General features: G+C 41.8%; 1 protein-coding gene and 1 pseudogene across 1 annotated transcript; one reads left to right on the top strand and one right to left on the bottom strand.

Moving 5' to 3' along the window:
* The first annotated feature begins 783 nt into the window (after positions 1-783).
* On the top strand, positions 784-1,143 carry LOC122448712 (annotated as a pseudogene).
* Positions 1,144-3,273: 2,130 nt separating this feature from the next.
* Positions 3,274-3,784, bottom strand: LOC122448649 (60S ribosomal protein L39-like). Its single transcript, XM_043480169.1, has one exon. It carries the CDS (start codon positions 3,549-3,551, stop codon positions 3,396-3,398), a length of 156 nt encoding a protein of 51 aa, XP_043336104.1. The 5' UTR covers positions 3,552-3,784; the 3' UTR covers positions 3,274-3,395.
* Positions 3,785-27,379: the final 23,595 nt, after the last annotated feature.

The following is a 27,379-nucleotide window of genomic DNA, read 5'->3' as shown; positions in this document are numbered from 1 at the left end:
CCCAAAGTTGCTAATCAGGAGAGGAGCAGCCAAGAAACCTGAGGCAAAATTCCAGGGACTAGAAAAGCTCATCTGGAGAAGGCAATGGCACCCCACTCCAGTACTCTTGCCTGGAAAATCCCATGGACAGAACAGCCTGGTAGGCTGCGGTCCATGGGGTTGCTAAGAGTCGGACACGACTGAGCGACTTCACTTTCACTTTTCACTTTCATGCATTGGAGAAGGAAATGGCAACCCACTCCAGTATTCTTGCCTGGAGAATCCCAGGGATGGGGGAGCCTGGTGGGCTGCCATCTATGGAGTCACAGAGTCGGACACGACTGAAGTGACTTAGCAGCAGCAGAGACGCTCATCAAGATTAGGGGGCTGACCAACTGAGATGAGATTAAGGGAATGCAAGTCCTGTTCCCCTTCTATTTGCCATTAAGGGATGGTACCCAATGCCATGATCTTAATTATTTTTTTTTTAATTGATCTTAGTTTTTTGAATGTTGAGTTTTAAGCCAGTTTTTTCACTCTCCTCTTTCACCCTCATCAAGAGGTTCTTTTTTTCCTTTCCACTTTCTGCCATGAGAGTGGTATCATCTGCATATCTAAGATTATTCAGATACACACACACACACACACACTGGAATATTACTCAGCCACAAAAAAGAATGAAGTCTCTTTGGGGGAAACACGGTCACCACTGCAGCGGTGCTCCAGGCCCCCAGCTCCTGCTCCTGACTCACCCATGTTCGCTCTCACGAAGGAACGATTTGGTTAGGAAGCCTCTCCGCAGCCATGGCTTTTAAAGACACTGGCAAACCTCTGTCAGAGTCAGAGGTGACCATTCACCAGACTAGGATTACCCTCACCAGCAGCAGGGTGAAGTCTTTGGAGACAGTACGTGCTGATCTGATCAGCGACGCGCAGAAAAAGAATCTCAAAGTGAAGGAACCTGTTTGGCTGCCTACCAAGACTCTGAGAATAACTACAAGGAAAATTCCTTGAGGTGAAGGTTCTAAGACATAGGATAGATTCCAGATGAGGATCCACAAGCGACTTGTTGACCTGCACTGTCCTTCTCAGGTTGTCAAGCAGATCACATCCATCAGTACTGAGCCAGGAGTCAGGGTGGAAGTCACCATTGCCAATGCTTAAATCATCTTTCTTAATAAACTGATAATCAGTTGTTAAAAATAAAATGAAGTAATACCATTTGCAACAACATGGATGGACCTAGGGATGATCGTACCAAGTAAGCAAAGCAGAGAAAGACAAATATTATATGCTATCACTTATATGAGGAATCTAAAAACCAAAACAAATAATAAACATAACAAAACAGAAATAGAGTTACAGATACAGAGAACAGAGAGGGGTTCTCAGAGGGAAGAGGGGCTCAAGGAAGGAGGAAATAAGTGAGGAAATTAAGAGATACAAACTTCTAGTTGCCAGATAAATGTGTCATGTGTATAAAAGGTAAAGTGTAGAGAATATACTCAATACCTATACAATAGGTTTGTATGGTAACACATGGTAACTAGACTTACCATGGTGATCATATTGAACTGTATAGAAATGTGGAGTCACTATGTTGTGTAATAGAAACTAACATAGTGTTGTACGTCAATTATACTTCAAGAACGAACAACCAGGGCTCCCCTAGTGGCTCGGTGGTAAAGAATCTGCCTGCCAATGCAAAGGACAGGGGTTCGATCCCTGGTCAGGGAAGATTCCACATGCCACGGAGCAGCTAAGCCCATGCGCCACAACTACTGAGCCTGTGCTTTAGAACACGGGAACTGAAATTATTGAGCCCATGTGCCACAACTCCTGAAGCCCGTGCACGCTAGAGCCCAAGCTCAGCAACAAGAGAAGCCACAGCAATGAGAAGCCCATGCACCACCACGAGAGAGTAGCCTGCGTAGCAATGAAGACCCAGGACAGCCACAAATAAATAAACAAAAAACTCATAGAAAAAGAGATCAGATTTATGGTTCCCAAAGGTGGGAGGTGGGGGGGATGGGAAATTGGAAGAAGGGAGCCAAAAGGTACAAACTTCAATTTATAAGGTAGATAAGTGCAGTTATGTATTGTACAACATGATCAATATAATGAACACTGCTGTATGTTATATATGAAAGTTGTTAAAAGAGTAAATCCAAAGAGTTCTCATCACAAGGAAAAATTTTTTCTATTTTTATTTATTTATTTATTTGTTTTTGTCTATTTTTGCTTTCTGGGTTTTTTTTTAATTAATTAATTTATTTATTTTGCTTTACAACATTGTATTGGTTTTGGCATACATTGACTTGAATCCGCCATGGGTGTACATGTGTTCCCCATCCTGAACCCCCCTCCCACTATTTTTTAAATTTTGTCTCTATATGAGATGACAGATGTTCACTAAACTTCCTGAGGTAAACATTTCATGATGTATGTAAGTCAAATCACTACGCTGGGCACCTTAGGCTTATATAGAGCTGTATGGCAGTTCAGTTCAGTTCAGTTGCTCAGTCATGTCTGACTCTTTGCATTGCCATGAACTGCAGGCTTCCCTGTCCATCACCAACCTCCAGCTCAGACTCACGTCCATTGAGTCAGTGACGCCAACCAACTATCTCACCCTCTGAGATATGATGGCAATTATATCTTGATAAAACTGGAAGAAAAAAAATAAAGAACCCTTGTGGATTGATGAGACTATGTATCCAGGGGTGTGTCTAAAGCATGAAGAAATGAAAATAAAATAAAACATGAAGAAATAGTGTTAGTTACTCAGCTGTGCCCAACTCTATGCAACCCCGTGGACTATAGCCTGCCAGGCTCTTCTCTCCATGGGATTCTCCAGGCAAGAATGCTAGAGTTGCCACTCCCTTCTCCAGGGGATCTTCCCAACCCAGGGAACCAACCTACGTCTCCTATGTCTCCTGCATCTTCGGGGGCGGGGGGTTCTTTACCACTAACACTGCCTGGGAAGACCATGAAGAAATAGAATGCCTTTAAAAGGATGGATTAGAATCAGAACATCTACCTGGAGCACAGTATAAATCACCTTAGGATTGCTGGTATGAACTGGAGTGCAGATGATAAATACCAACATAGGATTCTTGCAGGAATTCTAATTCCTCAGGCCAATACCATGACATCCTCCTTTCTTTTTGATATATATCTGAATCTCCTTTCAGATAAAAACTTTGCCTGTGCACTACAATTCCTCTTGTTTTGAAAATGTACATTTGAATCTTTTTTTGTTTTTAAACATATCATATTTATTACTGGTCTCAGACTGATAGTGAGGAAATTAAGAAACACCAGGAGCCAAGCATTACAGTAGTGATGTTCTCACTGTGATTTGGCTGCTTAAATAAGTGGTCTCAACATGTGTGCCACTTTTTATGTGAAGCTTCTTATAGACTCAGCTTCGTTCTTCTGCAATGTCTTCTCTTGGAGTTGTACCTAATTTTATTGCCAGTTTTCATTCGAATCCATTGAGGAATGGGACGATTCTGCTTTTGCTTCTTGGCCAGGAATCGCTTGATCCTGAAAGTCGTGTGAGAAGACATGGTGAAGACAGAACTCAACCGCACATAGGATGGCGGAGAAGAGAAAAGAGCTGAATCTTTTTTTTAAGTACATATTTTCTTTTCTTTATCTCTATTTCCTCTGTTTTCAAATTGCAGACCTGAATCACTTTCCATATGTACACTAAGTCTGTTCATTGTGAGTACAAGGATATCCCTCCTCTGTGGATCCTAAAACAGTTTCTGGAAAGATGGCAGTGTTGCAGAGAGCTCCTGGGTGTTCCCCATGAATAATAGAGAACCTGTAAAAATTGACATAAGCAGTCAGCCAGCTTCTGGATAGTAGGATTTCCCCCAGTCTTTCTGATATGCAATTTTTTTTTTTAGGAAAGTGAAAAAGTGACCCATTTTACAGTGACCCATATTACAGTGACCCAAATGCAAGAGTAATATTAGTAGTTAATGGTTAATGAATATCCACCATGTGACAAGCACAGCAGTATCTCAACTAATCCTAATAAAACCTTACAAGGTGGTTATTATTGTTCTCCTTTACAGAGGGGAAGACTGGGTGTTTCCCAGGTGGCGCAGAGGTGAAGAATCTGCCTGCCAATGCAGGGGATTCAAGAAACCTGGGTTCAATCCCTGGGTTGGGAAGATCTCCTAGAGGAAATATACTCCAGTATTCTTGCCTGGAAAATTCCACGAACAGAGGGGCCTCGTGGGCTAGAGTCCATGGGGTTGCAAAGAGTCAGACATGACTGACCGACTATGCAAACACATAAAGGGGAAGATTGAGGCATTTAGGGATTGAGTGACTTAAAAGAAGTCCTGTGTAACTGAGTCAAAGACATCACTGGAACCCTATTTGCCTGCATCCAGGGCTAGACTGCTCGCTCCTGCCCTCTGCCGCCTCCTGGGTCTGTAGATCTGTTTGCAGACAGCCAGCTCATTAGAGTCCTTTCTCAAACAAAGAAGTGAGTGTTCAATTTCCTCTTGAAAATTTTCGAGGAAGTTCACTAAAACCCATTCACATCACAATCTTCTACTCAATCTTCTATAAAGTCCCTGTTGAAAAATCAGCCTCAGCAAGCCCTCATTGCCAAGCTTAAATGAATTTCCCCTGTCTCTTCAGTAGGATGAGAAAATGAAAATGGGGTGATAAAAAATTAGCCTAGGAACTTAATTTTCATTGCTGATATGGTTTAATCCATCTTAACTTTTTTATGATTATGAACGTGTTCAAATCACACAAAATAGAGTAGCACAAAGAACCCCCCGTGGACTCATTGCTTAAATTCAACAATTATCAAAATCCTGCCACAGATTCAAGCACTTTTCTTCCTTGGCTGAAGTACTTAAAAACAAATTCCAGACATTATGTTGTTCTGTCATTTCACCCCCTATTTTACACTTCTAAAATATATAGGCATTTTCTCACATAAGTCCAGTGTTATTTCATACTGTAAAATATAACAATTCTTTGATATGATCCAATACTGGGTATTCAGTAACTGCTTCCAAAAGATGTCTTTTTATTTCTGATGTGCTTGAATCAGACTTCAAACAAGACCACACAATGCATTTTAAGGGCACATTAGGGCTTTTAAATCTCTTTTGTTTGGAATAGTCTCTCCCTTTCCTACCTTCCCCCTCGTCTGTTTTTTTTTTCTCTTCATGTCATGCTGCTGCTGCTAAGTCGCTTCAGTCGTGTCCGACTCTGCGCGACCCCGTAGACGGCAGCCCACCAGGCTCCCCTGTCCCTGGGATTCTCCAGGCGAGAATACTGGAGTGGGTTGCCATTTCCTTCTCCAATGCATGAAAGTGAAAAGTGAAAGTGAAGTCACGCAGTCGTGTCTGACTCTTCATGACCCTGTGGACTGTTGCCTACCAGGCTTCTCTGTCCATGGGATTTTCCGGACAAGAGCACTGGAGTGGGTTGCCATTTCCTTCTCCCTTCATGTCATTGACTTGTCGCAAAAACAATGTTTAATGTTTCTCAAAAAAAGAAAGATCATGTATAAATGGAATAATACTGTGCTGTAAAAAAACTCATAAATGTTTATATAATAAATAGGAATTTATAGCATTCATGAGCTCTGCAAATGGACTCTACCATATCACATGTAAATCTATTTATGTACTTTTCTATCCTTAACTTCTGCAGTATGTAAGAAATAAGGCACTTCTTGAAGTGGAAAAATGTGTCATATGAAGAGTGGCCCAGGGACTTGCCTGGTGGTACAATGATTAAGTCTCTGCACTGCCCATACAGGGGCCACGGGTTCAATCCCTGGTCGGGGAACTAAGGTCCCATGTGATGTGCAGTGTGGTCAAAAGATTAAAAACAAACAAACAAATAAATAAAAACCATTCCCATTAAAAAAAAAAAAAAAAGAATGGCCCAAGATAGGATGAGGGAGACATCCAGGGAATGGAGATCAAAGGGAAAGATAAAATTTGATAAATTTTTTAAAAAATTAGTTTCTATTGGAATATAGTTGCTTTACAATGTTGGGTTAATTTCAGGTGTAGAACAAACTGAATCAGTTATACATATACATATATCCACTCTTTTTAAAGATTGGTTCCAATCTTAAAAAATCTTAAAAAAATCTACTCTTTTAGATTCTTTTCCCATATAGGTCATTACAGACTATTGACTACAATTCCCTGTGCTATCTAGTAGGTTCTTATTGAAATCTGATAATTCATCCACTCTAGGGTGAGAGGCTTTGAACTGGGTAGACATAAGCCTTCACTTCACAGGCAACGTGGAGACCTCGTTGGACAATAGTCCTTGTCAGCAAGTTGCTCAGAGTCTTCATAAATAACCTTACAGTCTACACATACACAAGCCTTCAGTCTCCATCTCCCTTGGTGACCCCTGATGACCCTTCCACCTCCAGGGCCCTTGATGAATGGGGTGGAAGTGTCTGTTGACAGGTATACCTACTCTGGTCCCTCTCAGGATTTCTTTAGATTTTCTGAAGTTCGATTCGCTACGAGGAGTTAACATGTAGCTATTTGGAACCATGAGGCAGTCCTATATGGTCTTGGTTACTGCATGTCAGCCTCTGAAAACCAGACACCATCTGGCCATCCTGACAAGGTGGCATGTGGCTGCCCAAGATCTTGCTGCTGGGCCTGGATGGCTCTCAGACTGGCTGCCGCCCTCACCACTGAACGTCTCACCTGGCGAACAAGGCCTCCCGGGACCTCTTCGTTTCCTCTCCTCTCCCTTATTCTGCAGCCCCGATGAGCCACCCCAGCGATTTCTTCCCTGACCCCGCTGCCACGCCACCAGCCCAGGCCCCATCTCTCCTCGGACTATTCCATCTAATTCCTAATTTGTCTTATATACTCTAGTCTTCACCTGCTTCCAAACCTTTTTCCACAGCAACCTTTGAAAAATCTTACTGGGTAACTTCCCTACTTAAAAACCTTCAAGAGTTCCCTTGGCCTGACTTCAGAGGCTCTTTCTGATCTAGTGCCAGCTCCCACTCCACACAAGACTCTCTGCACATTTCCCATCGTGCCCTGGCACCTGCTACTGCCCTTGCCTGGAAAGTCTCTCTCCCATGCCCACCACTCCCTCCCTGCTTATTTCCTGGAATAACTTCTTACATATCCTTCACATTGGAAAAAACTCTGATGCTAGGCAAGATTGAAGGCAAGAGGAGAAGGGGGTGACAGAGGATGAGATGGTTGCGTGGCATCACTGACTCGATGGACATGAGTTTGAGTAAACTCCAGGAGATAGTGAAGGACAGCAAGCCTGGCATGCTGCAGTCCATGGGGTCACAAAGAGTAGGACACGACTGGGCGACTGAACAGAACTGAACTAACGCAACCTTCTAGAGTCACCTTAGATGCTCCCTCCTCCAAGAAGCCCACTTCCCATCTGGAGCAGGTACTCCAGAGCTGTGCTCCCCTCAAAAGAGTACTAGTGTCTTTCCTCATCTAGCAGTGTCTGACATGCCAGGAATAAATCTCAGATGATTGATTAAGTGATGTTTTAAGGTAGCATGCCTTTTCAGCTCCAGGCTGAACACCTCTGCTCCTTCAATAACTCCTCTTTTGGTGGCATTTCCACATTCCTCCCCATAGTGACCTGTCTTGCAGGAACAGATTACATTGCAGGATGGTGCAGGAGCATCCCCTGGTCCCCTTAATTAAACCAGAATTGAGGGTGGGGGTGGGAGTGGTAAAGAACCTGCCTGCCAATGCAGGAGACATAAGAGACGCGGGTTCAATCCCTGGATTGGGAAGATCCCCTGGAGGAGGTCATGGCAATCCACTCCATTATTCTTGCCTGGAGAATCCCATGGGCAGAGGAGCCTAGCAGGCTACAGTCCATAGGGTTGCACAGAGTCAGACATGACTGAAGCGACTTTGCACACACATATACATACACATGGGAAGGGCACCCTCGCTGCCTTGCTGGCTCCTACTGTATTGTTCTGGGAATCCCCAAGTTTCCACCTCAAACTCTGCTCCTGGGTCCACCATCTGGCCCATGTGCAGGTGGTTTGGGACCCACGGTCAGGCCCATACAAGTAGCCCTTACATGTGGTGTCATCTTGTGAGATTCAGCCCATTTGTGTCACTTAGCACTCTCTAGTTGCAAGGAAAATAAACAAATTCTGGCTTTTTAAAAAGGATTTGTTTAGGATTTCTCTGGTGGTCCAGTGGCTAAGAATCCGCCTTGCAATGCGGGGAACATGGGTTTGATCCCTGGTCAGGGAATTAAGATCCCACTTGCCATGGGGCAACTGAGCCTGTGTTCCACAACTAGAGAGTCTGTGCACCTCAACAGAAGGTCCTGCGTGATTAAACAAAGACCCTGCGTGCTGCAGCTGAGAGCTGACACAGCCAAATAAATAAAAAAAAATTTTTTAAGGATTTGTTTAAAGATCTTGGAAGGGTAACTCTCAGGAGATAAACAATGCTGGACAACAGGTCACAATTAGGAGAGGATATAGGACCGTTCTGGGAATCCAGGCAGCAGGAACCATCAGACACATTTTATTGGATAATGCTGTCAGGAGAAAGCAGCTGTAACCCTGTTCCATCACTCTCAAGATTCTGGTCCCCAGGAAATGGAGAGGTTGGCTGGGCAGGCGGGTCACATGTGCACCTTTTGATCTGGGAGAGGAATCTTGTTTCTCCCAAGGCTGCGTGCAGTGGGGCATGCAGAGAAATATGTTCTTACCAGAAAGTGAGTTAATGGCCAGTCAGGAGAAGACATTGACCTCAACCCAGCTACAACCTGGATAGATTCTGGAGATAAAGGAAGCCGGAAGGAGAAGATTCAGTGTGGTTTGCAAAGGGTTATCTTCGGTCCAGTTCCAGCAGGGTCTACCCAAGGCTCTCTTTTGAACAGCACAGCATTGGAGCGGGTATTCCTGAGAGCAGCCAGCCAGCCAGTGTAGCCCCAGGGCTCTCGTCTATTCAGAGCAGACCCCACCGAGGGACAGGCTAGGGCTTAAGGAGTGTGCACAGACTCAGTGACCACCGCCCTGAGGGTAACACCAGGGGCCAGGCTCCAACAGCAAGACATTTCAATTTCTGCAGCCTGGAAGGTTCTCGGCTTCCTGGCCACTGGGAGCCTTAGCTGCCCGCGTCTTCCTTTTCTCCTTGCATCCTGCTTCTAGCGGACTTTCTCTCTAGACCTGTCCCAAGCTCTCTCACTTGCTTCCTGGTGGCCATGCCCTAATATGACTGTACTCACCAGTCTCTAACAAAGTCCCCATCCTGCAGATAGAAACCTCACCCTACATCTTGAAAGTGAACCCACGCGTATTTTTCAAACAAAGAGTTGTCAAGAGAAAAGGTTCTTTTCAGTGGGTGGATTTATGTAATGACAGGCCTTATAAAGGTATGCATAAGAACAATTACCTCTAGCAAGCCAGTTCTAAGTCATCTCTGTGGAAAAGAGCAGAAGTGCATGACCCCAGGACTCTCCTAGAATCTTGCAAGTAAGTGTCAGACCACAGCCTCAGCAAACCTCCCAGAGACCAGCGCTCTTGGTTCTGTGGTTCTTTCTGCTGAGGAGAAAAGTACACAGTGTTGAAGCATTAGCCTGTCAACACATCACATCCCCTTCTACCAGGAACTTCCTTCTCGGCACACATACTTCATTTCCCCAGGCTTCCTTGATCATAAAACCTCTTATCCCCTCCAGCCTTGGGTGCCAGCATTTCTTCTCCAGATCCCATGAGCCTTCAACCCATCACCTACTATTTTCAACCTCCATGTAATTAGTGTTCCTGTTCTCAAAGAGGAGGAAAAATACATGAGAAAGGAGGAGGGGATTATTGAGAGGACAGTACCTCCACTTGAGCTTCAAGCTAAACCAGGACAATCAGAAGCTCCTCACACTCTCCCCTGTGCCGGGAATATGTGTCCAACTGGCCTTTCTAGAAGCTTACCTCTCTCCCTTCTAGAAGGTGCCCCAAGGACACAGCCTTAAGATAGATGTTTTGAGACCATTTGGTTAGTATATATGACTGAGCCCAGATAGGGCCTCTACGTAAATTTTAAAGATGCTGGCTAGTGGGTGTGGAGATCTACTCCTCTTGCAGTCACCCAAAACAAGCCTGGTATGTAAGTTCTGGTGATTTTAAACCTGTCACCGACCCAACTGGAGTGGCTGCTTCTTTATTTGGTCTTTCCTTGCCCTGCATGTACAGGGGCCAGTTTGCAAACCAACAGTGGGATCAGTCACTATATTAAACACTTAACAATATTATCTCACTACCATGTGCAAAATAGCTAGCCAGTGGGAAGCTGTTGTATAGCACAGGGGGCTCTGTGACGACCTAGATGGGTGGGATGGGGGTTAGGTGGAAGGGAGGCTCAAGAGGCAGGGGATATGTGTATACATATAGCTCGTTCACTTCATTGTACAGCAGAGACCGACAGAATATTGTAGAGCAATTATACTCCAATTAAAAGACAGACAAAAAAACAATATTATCTCGTTGAGACCTCTAAATATTCCCACTTTACAAATGAAGCAGGCACAGAAGCCCCACAGCCATCAAGAGGCAGGGGAAATTAGAAAAAAAAAAAAAAGAGAGAGAGACAGGGGATATTAACAAGTAGGGGCTATGGCAGGCTCCTGACAAAATGACCACACCCACTGAACTGGTCTTGAGCCAGAAATCCTTCTCTGGGAGAGTCATTCCTCTGAAACTTTAAAGCTTTGGGGCTGAGAATTCTCACTGCAAATGGTCATTAATTAAGGATTCATTGACCAGAATGTTTTATCAACTGAGTCCTCTGCGTGTGTGTGTGTGTGTGTGTAGAAGAATATTAACAACAAAGTCTTTAAATAAAGGATTTTTACTTCCTTGTGTCATGCAAACACTTGCAATCTGTCAGGAAGGATTTAATTTTTTTAATGTATTCATTTTTAATTGAAGGATAATTGCTTTACAAAGTTGTGTTGGTTTCCGCCATATATCGGCACAAATCAGCCATAGGTGTACATATGTCTCCTCTCCCTTGAACCTCCCTCCCACCTCTCACCCCGTAAGGATTTAATTTTTTAATTAAACTTTTTCATTTAAGATCATTGTAGATTCACATGCAATTGTAAGATATGTACTATCTGTGTATTCTTTTCAATTAGATTTCTCTTCATATGTTTGGCTAACTTTCTAATTAGATGTTTTAAATGTAGTTTTGACTGTTCTCTTATATCCTAGATATTAGTCCTTTGCTGGAGAGGTGGTTTGCAAGTGATTTTTTTCTCAGTCTGTCACTTATCCTTCATCCTCTTAACAGGGTCTTTCAGACCAAAAGTTTTCATTTTGGCGAAGTCTGACTTAGCAATTTTTGCTTTCATAGATGGTGTTTTTGGTATCAGATCAAAGAACTCTGCCTAGGCCAACTCCTGAAGCTTTTGTCCCACTTTTCCCCTAAGAGTTGCACAGTTTTCATTTTCTGTTTTAGTCCAGGATCTATTTTGAGTTAATTTTTGTATGAGATGTGAGGTTTAGGTTGAGGTTCTTTTTTTGTTTTTATTGTTTTGCTTTTGGATATCCAATTGCTCCAGGATCATTTGCTGAAAATTTGTTCTTCTCCACTGAATTACTTTTGCTCCTTTTTAAAAAATCAACTGTAGGAATTCCCTGGTAGTCGAGTGGTTAGGACTCCGTGCTATCACTGTGGGCCCAGGTCCAGTCCTTGGTTAGGAAACAAAAATCCAACAAGCTGTCTGGTAAGGCCAAAAAAAAAAGAAGGATCATGTGGGCATATTTGTGTGGGTCTACTTCTGGATTCTCTATTCTGTTCCACTGATCTACAGGTTTATTCCTCCACCAATACTAGTTTTTGTTTTGGCCACATCATGCTGCTTTTGGATCCTTAGTTTCCTGACCTAGAATTGAAGCCAGGTGTGAAAGCACAACATCTGAACCACTGGACTGCCAGGGAATCCCCCACCAACTGTAGTCTTGATTAATCTAACTATAACCCTTGAGGTTGTTGATATTTCTCCCGGCAATCTTGATTCCAGCTTGTGCTTCATCCAACCTGGCATTTCGCATGATGTACTCTGTATATAAGTTAAATAAGCAAGGTGACAATATACAATCTTGACATACTCCTTTCCCAATTTGGAACCAGTCCATTGTTCCATATCCAGTTCTAACTGTTTCTTCTTGACCTGCATACAGATTTCTCAGGAGGCAGGTAAGGTGGTCTGGTATTCTCATCTCTTGAAGAATTTCCCACAATTTGTTATGACCCATACAGTCAAAGGCTTTGGTGTATTCAGTGGAGCAGAAGTAGATGTTTTTCTGGAATGAAATGGGGCTGGATGAAACACAAGCTGGAATTAAGATTGTCAGGAGAAATATCAATAACCTCATTTATGCAGATGACACCACCTTTATGGCAGAAAGCAAAGAGGAATTAAAGAGCCTCTTGATTAAAGTGAAAGAGGAGAGTGAAAAAGCTGGCTTAAAACTCAACATTCAAAAAGCTAAGATCATGGCATCCAGTCCCATCACTTCATGGCAAATAGGTGGGGAAACTATGGAAACAGTGACAGACTTTATTTTCTTGGGCTCCAAAATCACTACAGATGGTGACTGCAGCCATGAAATTAAAAGACACTTGCTCCTTGGAAGAAAAACTATGACCAGACAGCCTATTAAAAAGCAGAGACATTATTTTACCGACAAAGGTCCATCTAGTCAAAGCTATGGTTTTTCCAGTAGTCACGTATGGGTGTGAGAGTTGGACTATACAGAAAGCTGGGTGTTGAAGAATTGATGCTTTTGAACTGTGGTGTTGGAGAAGACTCTTGTGAGTCCCTTGGACTGCAAGGAGATCCAACCAGTCCATCCTGAAGGAAATCAGTCCTGAATATTCTTTGGAAAGACTGATGTTGAAGCTGAAGCTCCAACACTTTGGCCACCTGATGCAAAGAACTGACTGACTCATTTGAAAAGACCCTGATGCTGGGAAAGATTGAAGGCAGGAGGATGAGATGGTTGGATGGCATCACTGATTCAATAAACAAGAGTTTGAGCAAGCTCCAGGAGTTGGTGATAGACAAGGAATCCTGGTGTGCTGCAGTCCATGAGGTCACAAAGAGTCGGACACGACTGAGCAACTGAACTGGACTGATAACTCTTGAAATTGGGTAGACTTGTACCTGCCACTGTAGTATTCTTTTCAAAATTGTTTTTAGCTATTCTAACTCCTGTGCCTTTACACACAAATCTTAGAATAACCTTGTATATATCTACAAAAACTCCTGCTATGATTTTGATAGGGGTTGTATTACATCTGTATGTTAATTTGGGGAGAATCAATTTCTTTATGATGTTGAGTCTTCCAATATATAAACACCCCGTGGCTCTCCATTTATTTAGATCTTCTCTGATTTCTTTCTTCAGCATTTTTTAGTTTTCAACATACAAGTGATGTATATACTTTGTTAGGTATATACTTAAGTATTTTTTTATTTGAGTGCTTATAAATAGTATTATATTGTAAATTTCAGTGCACTGATGTATTAATGAATGCATATTCTCTAGTTCTATAGGTTTCCTCTTTTTTCCTTCCTTCCTTCTTTCTTTCTTTTTGTGAATCTCTTTGGAATTTCTTTCTATATAGGCAATCATGTTATCTGCAAATAGGTATGGTTTTATCTTCCTTGCTGATCTGCATGCCTTCCTATCTCCTTGTCTTGTCTTACTGGTCTGACTAGAACTTCCAGTACTCTGTTAAATAAAACTGGTGAGAGTAAATAAGACAGTCTTTGTCTTGTTCCCATACTTAAGAGGAAAACATTCAATCTTTCACCACCAAGTATGTTAGCTGTAGGGTTTTTGTAGGTGTTCTTCATCAAGCTGAGGAAGTGCCTCTCTATTCCTATTTTTCTGAGAGTTTTTAATCATGAATAAAGATTAAATTTTCTCAAATGCTTTTTCTGCATTGATTGATACAATCATGTGATTTTTCTTCTTTCACTTGTTAATATGATGGATTACACTGTTTAGTTTTTAAGTATTGAAACAGTCTTGCATGCCTAAAATAAACTCCTCTTGGACGTGGTATATAATTCTTTCTTTTTATATCTTGCTGAATTTTATTTGCATCTTTTTTCATATTCATGTGGCCTATTGGTCTGTAGCTTACTTTTTTGGTCCTGTCTTTGTCTGGTTTTGGTATGAGAGTAATATTAGCTTAATAAAAAGAATTGAGAAGTGTCCCCTCCTCTTTTATTTTCTGGAAGAGATTGTAGGATTGGTATTACTGCTTCCTTATATGTAGGTTCCCCCACTATCTGGAAGCAGAGTATTCCTATGAAACCTTTCCTAAGCTGAAATAGGGTAAAGCAAAGTAGCACACATCTTGCTTCTTTAGGACACCTGTGCTAACAGATGCACAAAATAAGCTGAGATAAGGCACAGATGCTCACAGGCACAGGTCAAAACTACAGAGGCTGAATGCTGAGATGCTGAGTGTGGCTCCCAGGGAAGAAGTTTGGCAGTTCTATTGCTGCCGTCCAGGGGTGTGTGCTGCAAGACAAACACTGGACACTATTTTCATTTTTAGCATCTTTTTGTAAAAGCCAAAATTCTCTTCAGATTTCTTTTGCTTATTGAAAACAGGTATTAATGTAGGTCTTTCATAAAAGGAAATGGTGAACTTCCCTGGTGGTCCAGTGGTTAAGAATCCACCTGCCCCCTCCCCCACCCCAGAAAAGAATCCAACTGCTAATGCAGCAGACAGGAATTTGATCGCTGGTCAGGGAGTTAAGATCCCTTGTGCCTCCAGGCCAAGAAACCAAAACATAAAACAGAAGCAATATTGTAACAATTGCAATAAAGACATTAAAATAGGTCCACATCCAAAAAATAAAAACTTTAGGGACTTCTCTAGTGGTCCAGTAGTTAGGAATCTACCTTCCAATGCAGGGGTAAGGGTTCGACCTCTGGTCAGGGAACTAAGATTCCACAGGCCGCAGAGCAACTGAGCCCGCATGCCACAACTAGAATCCACACACTGCGACAAAAGATCCTGCGTGACACAGCTGAGACCCCAGGCAGCCAAATAATAAGTATTTTTTAAAAAGAAAATGGTATATAGTAAACTTTCAGTAATCAGGGTACACCCATATTTGGCCCAGTGAAACCATCTGGGCCTGTAGATTCCTCTTGGGGGAATATTTAAGTTACAAAATCAATTTCCTGAATAGTTATGAGACTATGAACATTTTTCTGTTTCACATTGGGTGAGTTATAATAGTGCTTTTTGCAAAATTGTTTCATCTCATCTAAGTTAGTCAAATTTCTGTGTGTAGAGTTGCTCATTATTGTCATTTCGTTGATAAGACATGTCCGACTCTTTTGCAACTCCATGGATTGTAGCTGGCCAGGCTCCTCTGTTCATGGAATTTGCCAGGCAAGAATATTGGAGTGGGTTGCCATTTTTCCAGGAGATCTTCCCAACCCAGGGATCAAATCCGCATCTCCTGCATTGTAGACGAATTCTTTACCACTGAGAAATCCCATAGAGTTGTTCATAGCATTCACTTATCCTTTTGATGTCTGCAGGGCCTGCAGTGATTATCCCTGCTTTATTCTGGATAGGCAAAGAGCTGATATCTCTCACTTTTGCTAGAGGTTTGTCAATTTTATTGGTCGTTTCAAAGAACCAGGTTTCTTCCTCCCATTTTCTTTTTAAATTTTGTGTTTTCTATTTGCAGCAAAATGGATACACCTAGAGATCTTCATAGTGAAGTAAGCCAGACAAAGGCAAACATGACCTGATATCATTTATATATGGAATTTTTTTAAAGCTACAAAAGAACTTATTTTAAAAACAGAAATATAGTCAGAGACACAGAAAACAAACTTATGGAATAAATCAGGAGTTTGGGATTAACATATTCACATTGTATGCATGCCTGTGTGCTAAGTCATTTGAGTCTTGTCCAACTCTATGACACCATGGACTATAGCCTGCCGGACTCCTCTGTCCATGGGATTTCCCAGGCAAGAATTCTGGAGTGGGTTGCCATGCCCTCCTCCAGAGGATCTTCCTGACCCAGGGATCAAATCGTCACCTCTGCCTCCTGCATTGGCAGGCAGATTCTTTACCAGTAGTACCACCTGGTCGTTGCATAGAGTATTCTGTAAGTGTCAAATAGATACTGTTAGTTATGGTGTTTTTTAGTTCTTCCATATATACTTACTGATTTTCGGTCTAATTGTTATATCAGTTGCTGAGAGAGAGAGGTAGGAGAAGGAAAAATTATATAATTTTAAGACATCCACTAGCTTTGTGACTTTGGGCAAGCCAATTTAAGCTTTTGGAGTCTACTTCCTCATCCTCAAAATTACGAAACTCTCAGAATTATTCAGAGGATTTAAATAATGAAGTAAAGTGTCCAGCAAGTGCCTGGCACTGAATTTGGGTAGCACGATCTTAATCAATAGAGTTAAACTGACCAAATCCTGTTTCTATCCAAACAGCTAAGGAATGAACATCCCAAAGGAGAAAGGTAGTTGAGAGGGTATCAGGGCTTTTTTTTTGGCTGTGCCAGGTGGCTTGTGGGATCTTAGTTCCCCAATCAGAAATCGAAGCCAGGCAAGGCAGTGAAGGGGTTTCCCTCAGGGCTCAACGGTAAAGAATCCGCCTGTAAGGCAGGAGATACAGATTCATTTCTGGGTCAGGAATATCCCCTGGAAAAGGAAATGGCAACCCACTACCATATTCTTGCCTGGAAAATTCCATGGACAGAGGAGCCTGGCAGGTTGCAAAAGAGTCAGACACGACTTAGCGACTAAACAACAAAGCAGTAAAAATACCAAGGGCCACCTCACTCCAAGGTCCACCTCACCCCGAGGTCCACCTCATCCCGAGGTCCACCTCATCCCAAGGCCCACCTTACCCAAGGTCCACCTCATCCCAAGGTCCACCTTACCCAAGGTCCACCTCATCCCAAGGTCCACCTTACCCAAGGTCCACCTCATCCCAAGGTCCACCTCATCCCAAGGTCTACCTTACCCAAGGTCCACCTCATCCCGAGGGCCACCTCATCCCAAGGTCTACCTTACCCAAGGTCCACCTCATCCCAAGGTCCACCTCATCCCAAGGCCCACCTTACCCAAGGCCCACCTTACCCAAGGTCTACCTTACCCAAGGTCCACATCATCCCAAGGTCCACATCATCCCAAGGTCTACCTTACCCAAGGTCCACCTCATCCCAAGGTCCACCTTACTCAAGGTCCACCTCATCCCAAGGTCCACCTCATCCCAAGGTCCACCTTACCCAAGGTCCACCTCATCCCAAGGTCTACCTTACCCAAGGTCCACCTCATCCCAAGGCCCACCTTACCCAAGGTCTACCTCATCCCAAGGTCCACCTTACCCAAGGTCCACCTTACCCAAGGTCCACCTCATCCCAAGGTCTACCTTACCCAAGGTCCACCTCATTCCAAGGTCCACCTCATCCCAAGGTCTACCTCATCCCAAGGTCCACCTCATCCCAAGGTCCACCTCATCCCAAGGTCCACCTCATCCCAAGGTCCACCTTACCCAAGGTCCACCTCATCCCAAGGTCCACCTCATCCCAAGGTCCACCTCATCCCAAGGCCCACCTTACCCAAGGTCTACCTCATCCCAAGGTCCACCTTACCCAAGGTCCACCTCATCCCAAGGTCTACCTTACCCAAGGTCCACCTCATCCCAAGGTCCACCTTACCCAAGGTCCACCTCAACCCAAGGTCCACCTCATCCCAAGGTCCACCTTACCCAAGCTCAGACCTTTCCTTCCAGATGTCTCCCTATCTCCCACCCTGAGCTCCTTAGATCCTTCTATCTGCCAACAATAAAAGGTCTTGGGACTCAAGGAATGGTCACTGAATGCATTCTCAGTTTCTGAGGCTCAATTATTTCAACCATAACTCTATCAGCGAAAAATAAGTCGAAATTTTAAAATATATATATTCAGTAGTCCACCTAGAAATAAAGAATGTAACAAAATATGCTTCAGCACTGGCTCTATCTCACCTCCTCTTGGGGCTCTGTTGCAGAGAAACAAAAGCTTAGCAACAGAAAGTGTTAAAAGTAATTCTAACATTTATTCACATTTTTCAAAGATCCCCCTCATAAGCTATTAATACAGTAATATATCTTGAAATCTCCATTCCCAGGATACTCTTTTTAATAAATGGTCCTGGATCAATTGGAAAACCATATGGAAAAAGAAAACATTATCCACTATATTACACCTCACACAGGAATCAATTCTAGATGACCTGTTTTTAGAAGAAAACATAGGAGAATGCTTAGTAGCCTCAGAGTAGGCAACGAGTTTTTTTCCAATGGGACACAAAGAGCATGAACAATAAGGGAAAAAATAGAGAAATTAAACTATATTAAAAATTAAAATGTCTATTTATCAAAAGACACCCTTAAAAGAGTGAAAATGCAAGCTGTAGAATAGAAGATAGCACTTCCATCTAGGACATATAAAGAACTCCTAAGAACAATAAGAAAAAGGTAAGCTCATTTTTAAAATTTTTAATTTATTTTTGGCTGCACTGCGTCTTCACTGCGTTGCTAGGGCTTTCTCTACTTCTGGCGAGTGGAATCTACTCTTCACTGCAGTGCGTGGGCTTCTCATTGCGATGACTTCTCTTGCTGTAGAACATGGGCTCTAGAGGGTGCAGGCTTCAGGAGTTGTGGTGCATGGGCTTAGTTGCTCCCCAGTATATGGAATCCTCCCAGACCAGGGGTCAAACATGTGTCCCCTGCATTGGCAGGTGGACTCTCAACCGCTAGACCACCAGGCAAGTACTAAGCCCTTTTTTTTTTTAAATGGGCAAAATACTTGTATAGACATTCCACAGAAGAAAATATTCAGATGGACTGAAAACATATGAGCAATTGCACAACTTCATTTGTCACTAGGAAATGCAAAATGAAGCCACAATACAATGTTACTACATAATGAAGAGCTAAAAGGAAATATCAAGTCTTGACAACGCAGCTGAATATCTGAAAACAACTCAAATGTCCATCAGGAGCAAAACAGAGAAACTGTGGATATTCACAGAAGTGTATATTAAACAGCAAGAATGAATGAACTACAACTCCAGGCAACAATATATGTGAATCTCACCAACATAACTTTGAGGGAAAGAAATCAGAGACAAACCTACTGCCTGAATCCACTTCCATAACCTACGAAGAACTATCAAAACAAATCGAAGTTGACTATAGGCAGGTATCGTTATCGACAGAAATAGTCAATGAACAGCCTATAGCAGGAATAGAGAAGAGTTTTATTTGAGCCAAACTGAGGACTTTAACCTGGAAGACAGTCTCTCAGATAACTCTAAGGAAGTAAACATAGTTTAAATCGTGTCAGAACAAAAGAACATCAAACGTGACAAGGATATATATCTTCAAGGTTTAAAAAGAAAAAATTAGCATGTACACAGTGAGTCAGTATGACCTGGGTATCTGGGAAGAGAGACATCATCAAAGCAACACCAGGGCTTCCTGGTGCCCCAGTGGTAAAGACTCTGGCTGCCAATGCAGGAAACACAGGTTCAATCCCTGGTCCAGGACCATCCCACATGCCGTGGAGCAACTAAGTCCCTGCACCGAACTCCTGAGCCTGTGAGTGAGAATACCCCCACGCACTTCAACTAGAGAAGAGCCTCCACTCTCTGAAACTAAAGAAAAGCCAGTACAGCAACAAAGCCAGCACAGCCAAAATAAAATTGATTAATTAATTCAATTATATCTTTAAAGAAAAGAAGCAATACCAGCATTGGCTTTCCACAAAGGAAGGCATTTATCTCTATTTTCAAAACGGACATTCTTCTGGACCCTTTTCTTTAATGATTAAAGCAGGTGTACAATGAATTTTATTATTATTATTGAGCTGTAGTTGATATATATCTTGTAAGTTTCCAGTATACAACATAGTGATTCACAATTTTTAAAGGTAATTTTCCATTTATAGTTGGAAAATTTAAACCATTTAAAATACTGGCTATACAATGTATGTGTAATAGGCCACAAAATTGGCTGTCCTAGTTAGCATAAGGTTTAAGTTAAATCAAGTATGAGCCAGGATGACTTTTCCATTCCTCAATATGTGAAAATTTCTCCAGTTATTGTGTTTGTTACAAATCGAAGATCTGTGTCAGCCATGCATGGAGGAATTCTACTGGCATCATTTTTTCAACATCATTTGCTCACTTCATGTTTTTGTGTTGCATTTTGGTAGTTCTTGCAGTGTTTCAAACATTATTATTATTATATTAATTATGGTGCTCTGTATTCGGTGTTCTTTGATGTTACCACTACGTCTTGGTAAAGGCTCAGCTGATGGTTAGCATTTTTTAGCAATTAAGTGTTTTTTAATTAAGGTGTGTACATTGTTAAAGACGTGATGCTGTTGTACATTTAGTAGACTAACAGTATAGTGTAAATATAACCTTTATATGCACTGGGAAACAAACAAAAAAACTTGTGTGAATTGATTATTGAGATATTTGCTTTATTGCAGTGGTCTGAAACCGAACCAGAAATACTGCTGAAGTCTGCCATTAATAGGCAGTTGTTACGCTGGGCGGGGTGATGGATGGAGGAGCTTCAAGGGAACTGTTAATACTCCATATGTTGATCTGAGTTCTGGTTAAACATGTTCGTTTCATGGAAATTCATGTTCGTTTCATGGAAATTCACTGAACTGTACACTATGACTTATGCATTTTTCTGTATGGATATTTTATCCCAGGGGAAACAAAATCTAAATAAATAAATAAAAAGACCTTGCTACCTGTGCCTTTCATTTCATTTTCTTTCAAGCAAAAGGAGAAGTTACTGACTCACTGCACATAAAAATTTAGGGGAAGTCTGCTTCAGGCATGACTTGATCCAGAGGCTCAATAGACATCTTGGGACTGAGTATCTGCCACCTTGGCTCTGCTAACCTCTGTACTGGTCTCCTTCATTCAGGCTTTTCACCCCTAGTAGCAGCAGCCCCCAGCTTAGAGCTTGCCCTCCCAGCCCCACCCTCTGCAGAAATAGAGCTCCTCATTCCTACAGTTCCAACAAAAGTACAGTCAATCCTCATTACTGATGAATGTGGGGCAATTAACTGACAACACGGCGTCAGTCAGGCTCTCCTGTCCCACTCTCACGGCCTCATGCCTCATCTGCTGTAAACAACTCATGCCTTATGTGCTGAATTGCTGACCTTGGGAGCACTGGGCCTGCGCGCCCACTTGGCCATGGGCCACTTGTGTCTGTCTTAATATATCAGTAGTTTTTGAAGACTCCCTGTGCTGCTGCCTGGAGAGAATAAACGTCTCTGTGTGCAGCTCCTCGAGTCTTCTTCCAGCTCCTGGCCATGCCTTACCTACTCTGGGTCCAGTGAGCAGTGTGAGCGGCAAGACAGGGGATCATAGACTCGTGAATTCACCTAGCTGCTAAAATTTCTGTGTAACCCCAAAATCAATACCGGGCACTTTCACCATGTTTTCAGGGTCATTTGTGGACAAGTGCAGAGCGGTGAAAACTTTGAGTCGCCTAGTTTGTTCCCAGTTGAGGTCAAACAACATGATGCTTTGTTTTCTTGTTTCGGCTCATCCAGTAAACAAGCGTCCCTTTTACAATCTAGTTAGTGCCATGTTTGGGGCATTTTTGTGCTTTTTTCTTGCTGACTTCACTGTTTTAAATGGCCCCCAGGTGTAGTACTGGGAGTGCTGTCTAGGGTTCCTAACCGCAAGCAGGCTGCCGAAGTGCCTTAAGGGGAAAATAAGTATGTTAGATAAGCCTTCTCAGGCATGAGTGATGGTGCTGGGGGCTATGAGTTCAATTTCCATGAGTCAATAGTATATTAAATAAGGTGTGTAAACAGAAATACATAGAAACATATAAATACATATAAACAAGGTTATGTATTGATTGGTTGATGAAAATGTGGCCAAAGGCTTACAGGAACCTAATCTTTTATCTCCCCTACAATATTCAGTATTGGCTAATTCAGAGTTCCTGGAAAGTTTACAGAATATTACGACTGTAAAAAGAAGAATTGATTGTACTAGAATTAAGTCCATTAGCCTGGTTTGAGTCCTAGGCTGTGAACAAATCACCTGGTTGGCATGTGAATGCTGTGATTGGCCAGGGCTGTGTCATTGGCTTATTCCACCCCTACTTCATAGACTGAATTCAGGAAGAGAGGTTCCTCAAAAGAAGTCAAAAGGAGAGGAGTGGAAGCCTGACAGGCAAAAATAAAATTGCCCAATATTCCTAGTCTCTCTTCTAATTCTATCTTACTTTACTGATTATTACATAATATTTTTATTATACATTATTATCTTACTTTATAGATTATTACTTTACAGTAGCTTAGATTAAGCGATTGAATAAAAAACAAGATTGAGGTGGGTGTGAGTCAGAGTTCTATTGGCAACAGTAGACACTGATGTTAGCTAACCTAAATAGAGATTCTCTAAAATGTCATCAAGGGACTTCCCTGGTAGCCCTGTGGTTAAGACTTCACCTTCTAATACAGCGGGTGCAGGTTTGTTCCCTGGTTGGGGAGCTAAGATCCCATATGGCTTGTGGCTAAAAAAAAAAAAACAAAACAGAAAACAGAAAAAATATTGTAACAAATTCAATAAAGACTTTAAAAATGGACCACCAGAAAAAAATTCTAAAAAGATAATAATAAATAAAAGGTCATCAAGGAATGCACTGAATTGAATGGGAGACTGAAAAACCAGGCTTGGAAAATAATCAGGAACCACAGCCAAGTCTTGCCCAAGAAACTGTCTTGTCGGGACACAGCTTGTCACCACTGTGACCAGAACACTGTTGGCCATGGACCCTGCTGGCGGTGCGGCCACTGGACCTTGACCCCCAAATGAAAACATACTCTGTTTCTCTTATCACTGGGACTAAAACTATATGTATGGCAGATGATGTAGACCAGCTCGCTTAGCACCATTCCAACCCATTTCAAGTTTGCCCTCCTGTATTTTAGAGACCAGGAGGGTCTACGTTTTCTAGACTCCCATGTGGCTGCAACGATCTAGCCCACCTCAACCGCAGGCACTCACAAGAGAACAATGAAAGCTACAGACCACAGGCTGGGAGTCTGGAAAATCTTTAAAGCACAATAGTACAGCTGTCCCGTTCCTTTGGGTGTTAGATAAGAATGAGGTTACAGAGTCCAAACTGCAGCTTTATAGGGACTGGACAATGAACTATGGCATTAGTAGTGTTTCTCCTGAAAAATTCTGTGGCCTGATTAGGTATTTTTCCTCCTCATGTTATTCTTGACTGCTTGGCCTGATAGTTTAACTTCCATGCTCAGTTCTCTGATCCTCCCAGAGATTCTTTGGCCATCTGATACCCATTAATAAACTTTTCACAGTTAAATCAGCTAGAGTGGATGCTGGAGAAGGCAGTTAAGAACTTTGATTAACAACAGATGATCCAGTAGATGCTAATGGGTCATGCATACTCCACATGGAAGAATGACAAATGTCTGAACTCTCTCCCTCTCTCCTTCTTTCTTTCTTACTTTCTATTTTCTTTCTTTCTCCTGGATCCTTCCTCTTAGCATGCTAAGTAGATACCATCTTTTAAAAAATTCTTTTAGCCATATACTTTACCCTCTCTACCACCTCTGGGCTTCCCTGGTGGCTCAGCAGTAAAGAATCCACCTGCCAATGCAGCAGACACAGGAGACCCAGGTTCAGTCCTTGGCTTGGGAAGATCCCCTAGAGAAGAAAATGGCAACCCACTCCAGTATTCTTGCCTGGAGAATCCCATGGACAGAGGAGCCTGATGGTCTACAGCCCATAGTATCACAAAGAGTCGGACACGACTGAAGCGACTTAGCATGCACGCATGTAACACCTTTACCCTCTTTTAAGCATTGCACATACACATATTTTGTTTTGATTTTTTTTATAAAAGTAAACCAAATCCAGAGCACTGACTAAGCATATATCTGTGTTTATTAGATTCAGATGAAGACAGTATTTTTGAAGACAAAACTGAAGAAACACTCAGAACTCAGCCCAGAGGCAAATAAAATGTGAAAAATAATATTGAGTTAAGAAACCAGAAGAATAAAATGTGAAATCTAACATAGGTTTAATTTGGATTCTGGGAGTAGAATCTAAAGAGAATGGGAAGAGACAATTTTTGAAAGAGATGTTAGTTGAGGAATATCCAGAATTCAGAAGGACACACAAATGATAAGATTCATGATAAGTCCAATTTAGGATAAGTGATCTCAAAAATCAGGTTTGGGGATGAAGAAAGGAGTTGTGTGCCAATAAATTGGTAGGCAAGTGAGTAAATCAAAGCAAACATTAACTACATAGAGCAACATTTTATAATGACAAGGTTTAATTTGCAAGAGAGGCTGTAAAACATAAACAGAAATAAAATAATGAGTGACTTCAGAGGCAGTCAGATGGTCAGGACTCCACACTTCCAATTGGGGGCAGGGGGTGGTGGTGGCACAGGTCGATCCCTGGTAGGAAACTAAGAAAAGAAATAAAACCCCCACTCTCACCACTACTATTCAACATAGTTTTGGAAGTTTTGACCACAGCAATCAGAGCAGAAAAAGAAGTAAAAGGAATCCAGATAGGAAAAGAAGAAGTGAAACTCTCGCTGTTTGCAGATGACATGATCCTCTACATAGAAAACCCTAAAAACTCTTCCAGAAAATTACTAGAGCTAATCAATGAATATAGTAAAGTTGCAGGATATAAAATTAACACACAGAAATCCCTTGCATTCCTATATACTAACAATGAAAAAACAGAAAGAGAAATTAAGGAAACAATACCATTCACCATTGCAACAAAAAGAATAAAATACTTAGGAGTATATCTACCTAAAGAAACAAAAGACCTATACATAGAAAACTATAAAACACTGATGAAAGAAATCAAAGAGGACACAAACAGATGGAGAAACATACCGTGTTCATGGATTGGAAGAATCAATATTGTCAAAATGGCTATACTACCCAAAGCAATCTATAGATTCAGTGCAATCCCTATCAAGCTACCATTGGTATTTTTCACAGAACTAGACCAAAGAATTTCACAATTTGTATGGAAATACAAAAAACCTCGAATAGCCAAAGTAATCTTGAGAAAGAAGAATGGAACTGGAGGAATCAACCTGCCTGACTTCAGGCTCTACTACAAAGCCACAGTCATCCAGACAGTATGGTACTGGCACAAAGACAGAAATATAGATCAATGGAACAGAATAGAAAGCCCAGAGATAAATCCACGAACCTATGGACACCTTATCTTTGACAAAGGAGGCAAGGATATACAATGGAAAAAAGACAACCTCTTTAACAACTGGTGCTCGGAAAACTGGTCAACCACTTGTAAAAGAATGAAACTAGAACACTTTCTAACACCATACACAAAAATAAACTCAAAATGGATTAAAGATCTAAATGTAAGACCAGAAACTATAAAACTCCTAGAGGAGAACATAGGCACAACACTCTCTGACATGAATCACAGCAGGATCCTCTATGACCCACCTCCAAGAATATTGGAAATAAAAGCAAAAATAAACAAATGGGACCCAATGAAACTTAAAAGCTTTTGCACAACAAAGGAAACTATAAGCAAGGTAAAAAGACAGCCCTCAGATTGGGAGAAAATAATAGAAAATGAAGCAACAGAAAAAGGATTAATCTCAAAAATATACAAGCAACTCCTGAAGCTCAATTCCAGAAAAATAAATGACCCAATCAAAAAATGGGCCAAAGAACTAAACAAACATTTCTCCAAAGAAGACATACAGATGGCTAACAAACACATGAAAAGATGCTCAACATCACTCATTATCAGAGAAATGCAAATCAAAACCACAATGAGGTACCATTACACGCCAGTCAGGATGGCTGCTATCCAAAAGTCTACAAGCAATAAATGCTGGAGAGGGTGTGGAGAAAAGGGAACCCTCTTACACTGTTGGTGGGAATGCAAACTAGTACAGCCACTATGGAGAACAGTGTGGAGATTTCTTAAAAAACCTGAAATAGAACTGCCATATGACCCAGCAATCCCACTTCTGGGCATACACACTGAGGAAACCAGATCTGAAAGAGACACTTGCACCCTAATGTTCATCACAGCACTGTTTATAATAGCCAGGACATGGAAGCAACCTAGATGCCCATCAGCAGACGAATGGTTAAGGAAGCTGTGGTACATATACACCATGGAATATTACTCAGCCGTTAAAAGAATTCATTTGAATCAGTTCTAATGAGATGGATGAAACTGGAGCCCATTATACAGAGTGAAGTAAGCCAGAAAGATAAAGAACATTACAGCATACTAACACATATATATGGAATTTAGAAAGATGGTAATGATAACCCTATATGCAAAACAGAAAAAGAGACACAGATGTACAGAACAGACTTTTCGACTCTGTTGGAGAAGGCGAGGGTGGGATGTTTCGAGAGAACAGCATGAATATTATCTATAGTGAAACAGATCACCAGCCCAGGTGGGATGCATGAGACAAGTGCTCGGGCCTGGTGCACTGGGAAGACCCAGAGGAATCGGGTGGAGAGGGAGGTGGGAGGGGGGATCAGGATGGGGAATACATGTAACTCCTTGGCTGATTCATGTCAATGTATGACAAAACCCACTGCAATGTTGTGAAGTAATTAGCCTCCAACTAATAAAAATAAATGGAAAAAAAAAGAAATAAAACCATGGACCACAATGACCCGTAAGGTGGGATGGGGTGATTGGTCTTGGTGTTAAGGGGAATGACAGAGACACTGAATAATTTTAAATTTTGTACAAAGCAAGCGTGCTAATATGTTAACATTCAAAGAGAAGAGAAACAGGCTTTATAACTTCCAAATTAAAGTATGGAGGAGGAGTTAAATTTGAAAAGTGAGTTACTTCCAGGTTAAAATGCAGATTCAACACATATAACTAATGTCACCACCATCAAACTCCACTAAAAGAACAGTAAACAGATTTTAAAAGGCATTTACTTTTGTGTGTGTGTGGTCATACGCTGGGTGGTATGTAGGATCTTAGTTCCCTGACCAGGAATCAAACCCTGACCCGCTGCATTCAGAGCTCAGAGTCTTAATCACTGGACAGCCAGGGAAGTCCCAAAAGACATTTACTTTTTAAAAGTAAGGAAGGGAGATGACTTGGAGAGGGAGAGTTGGTAGCAACATTTTGGAAGATGTTGATCATATGACTCAAGTGATTTAACAGAATAGAGAAGCAGAATTCTGAGACAGCAGTGGGGAACCAACTACATTTTCACCAGAGAATTCTCAA

The sequence above is a fragment of the Cervus canadensis genome, chromosome 1 (genome assembly GCF_019320065.1).
Source record: "Cervus canadensis isolate Bull #8, Minnesota chromosome 1, ASM1932006v1, whole genome shotgun sequence".
Classification (NCBI taxonomy): domain Eukaryota; kingdom Metazoa; phylum Chordata; class Mammalia; order Artiodactyla; family Cervidae; genus Cervus; species Cervus canadensis.
Note: the sequence above shows the minus strand (reverse complement) of the source record. Positions and strands in the feature narration are given on the sequence as shown.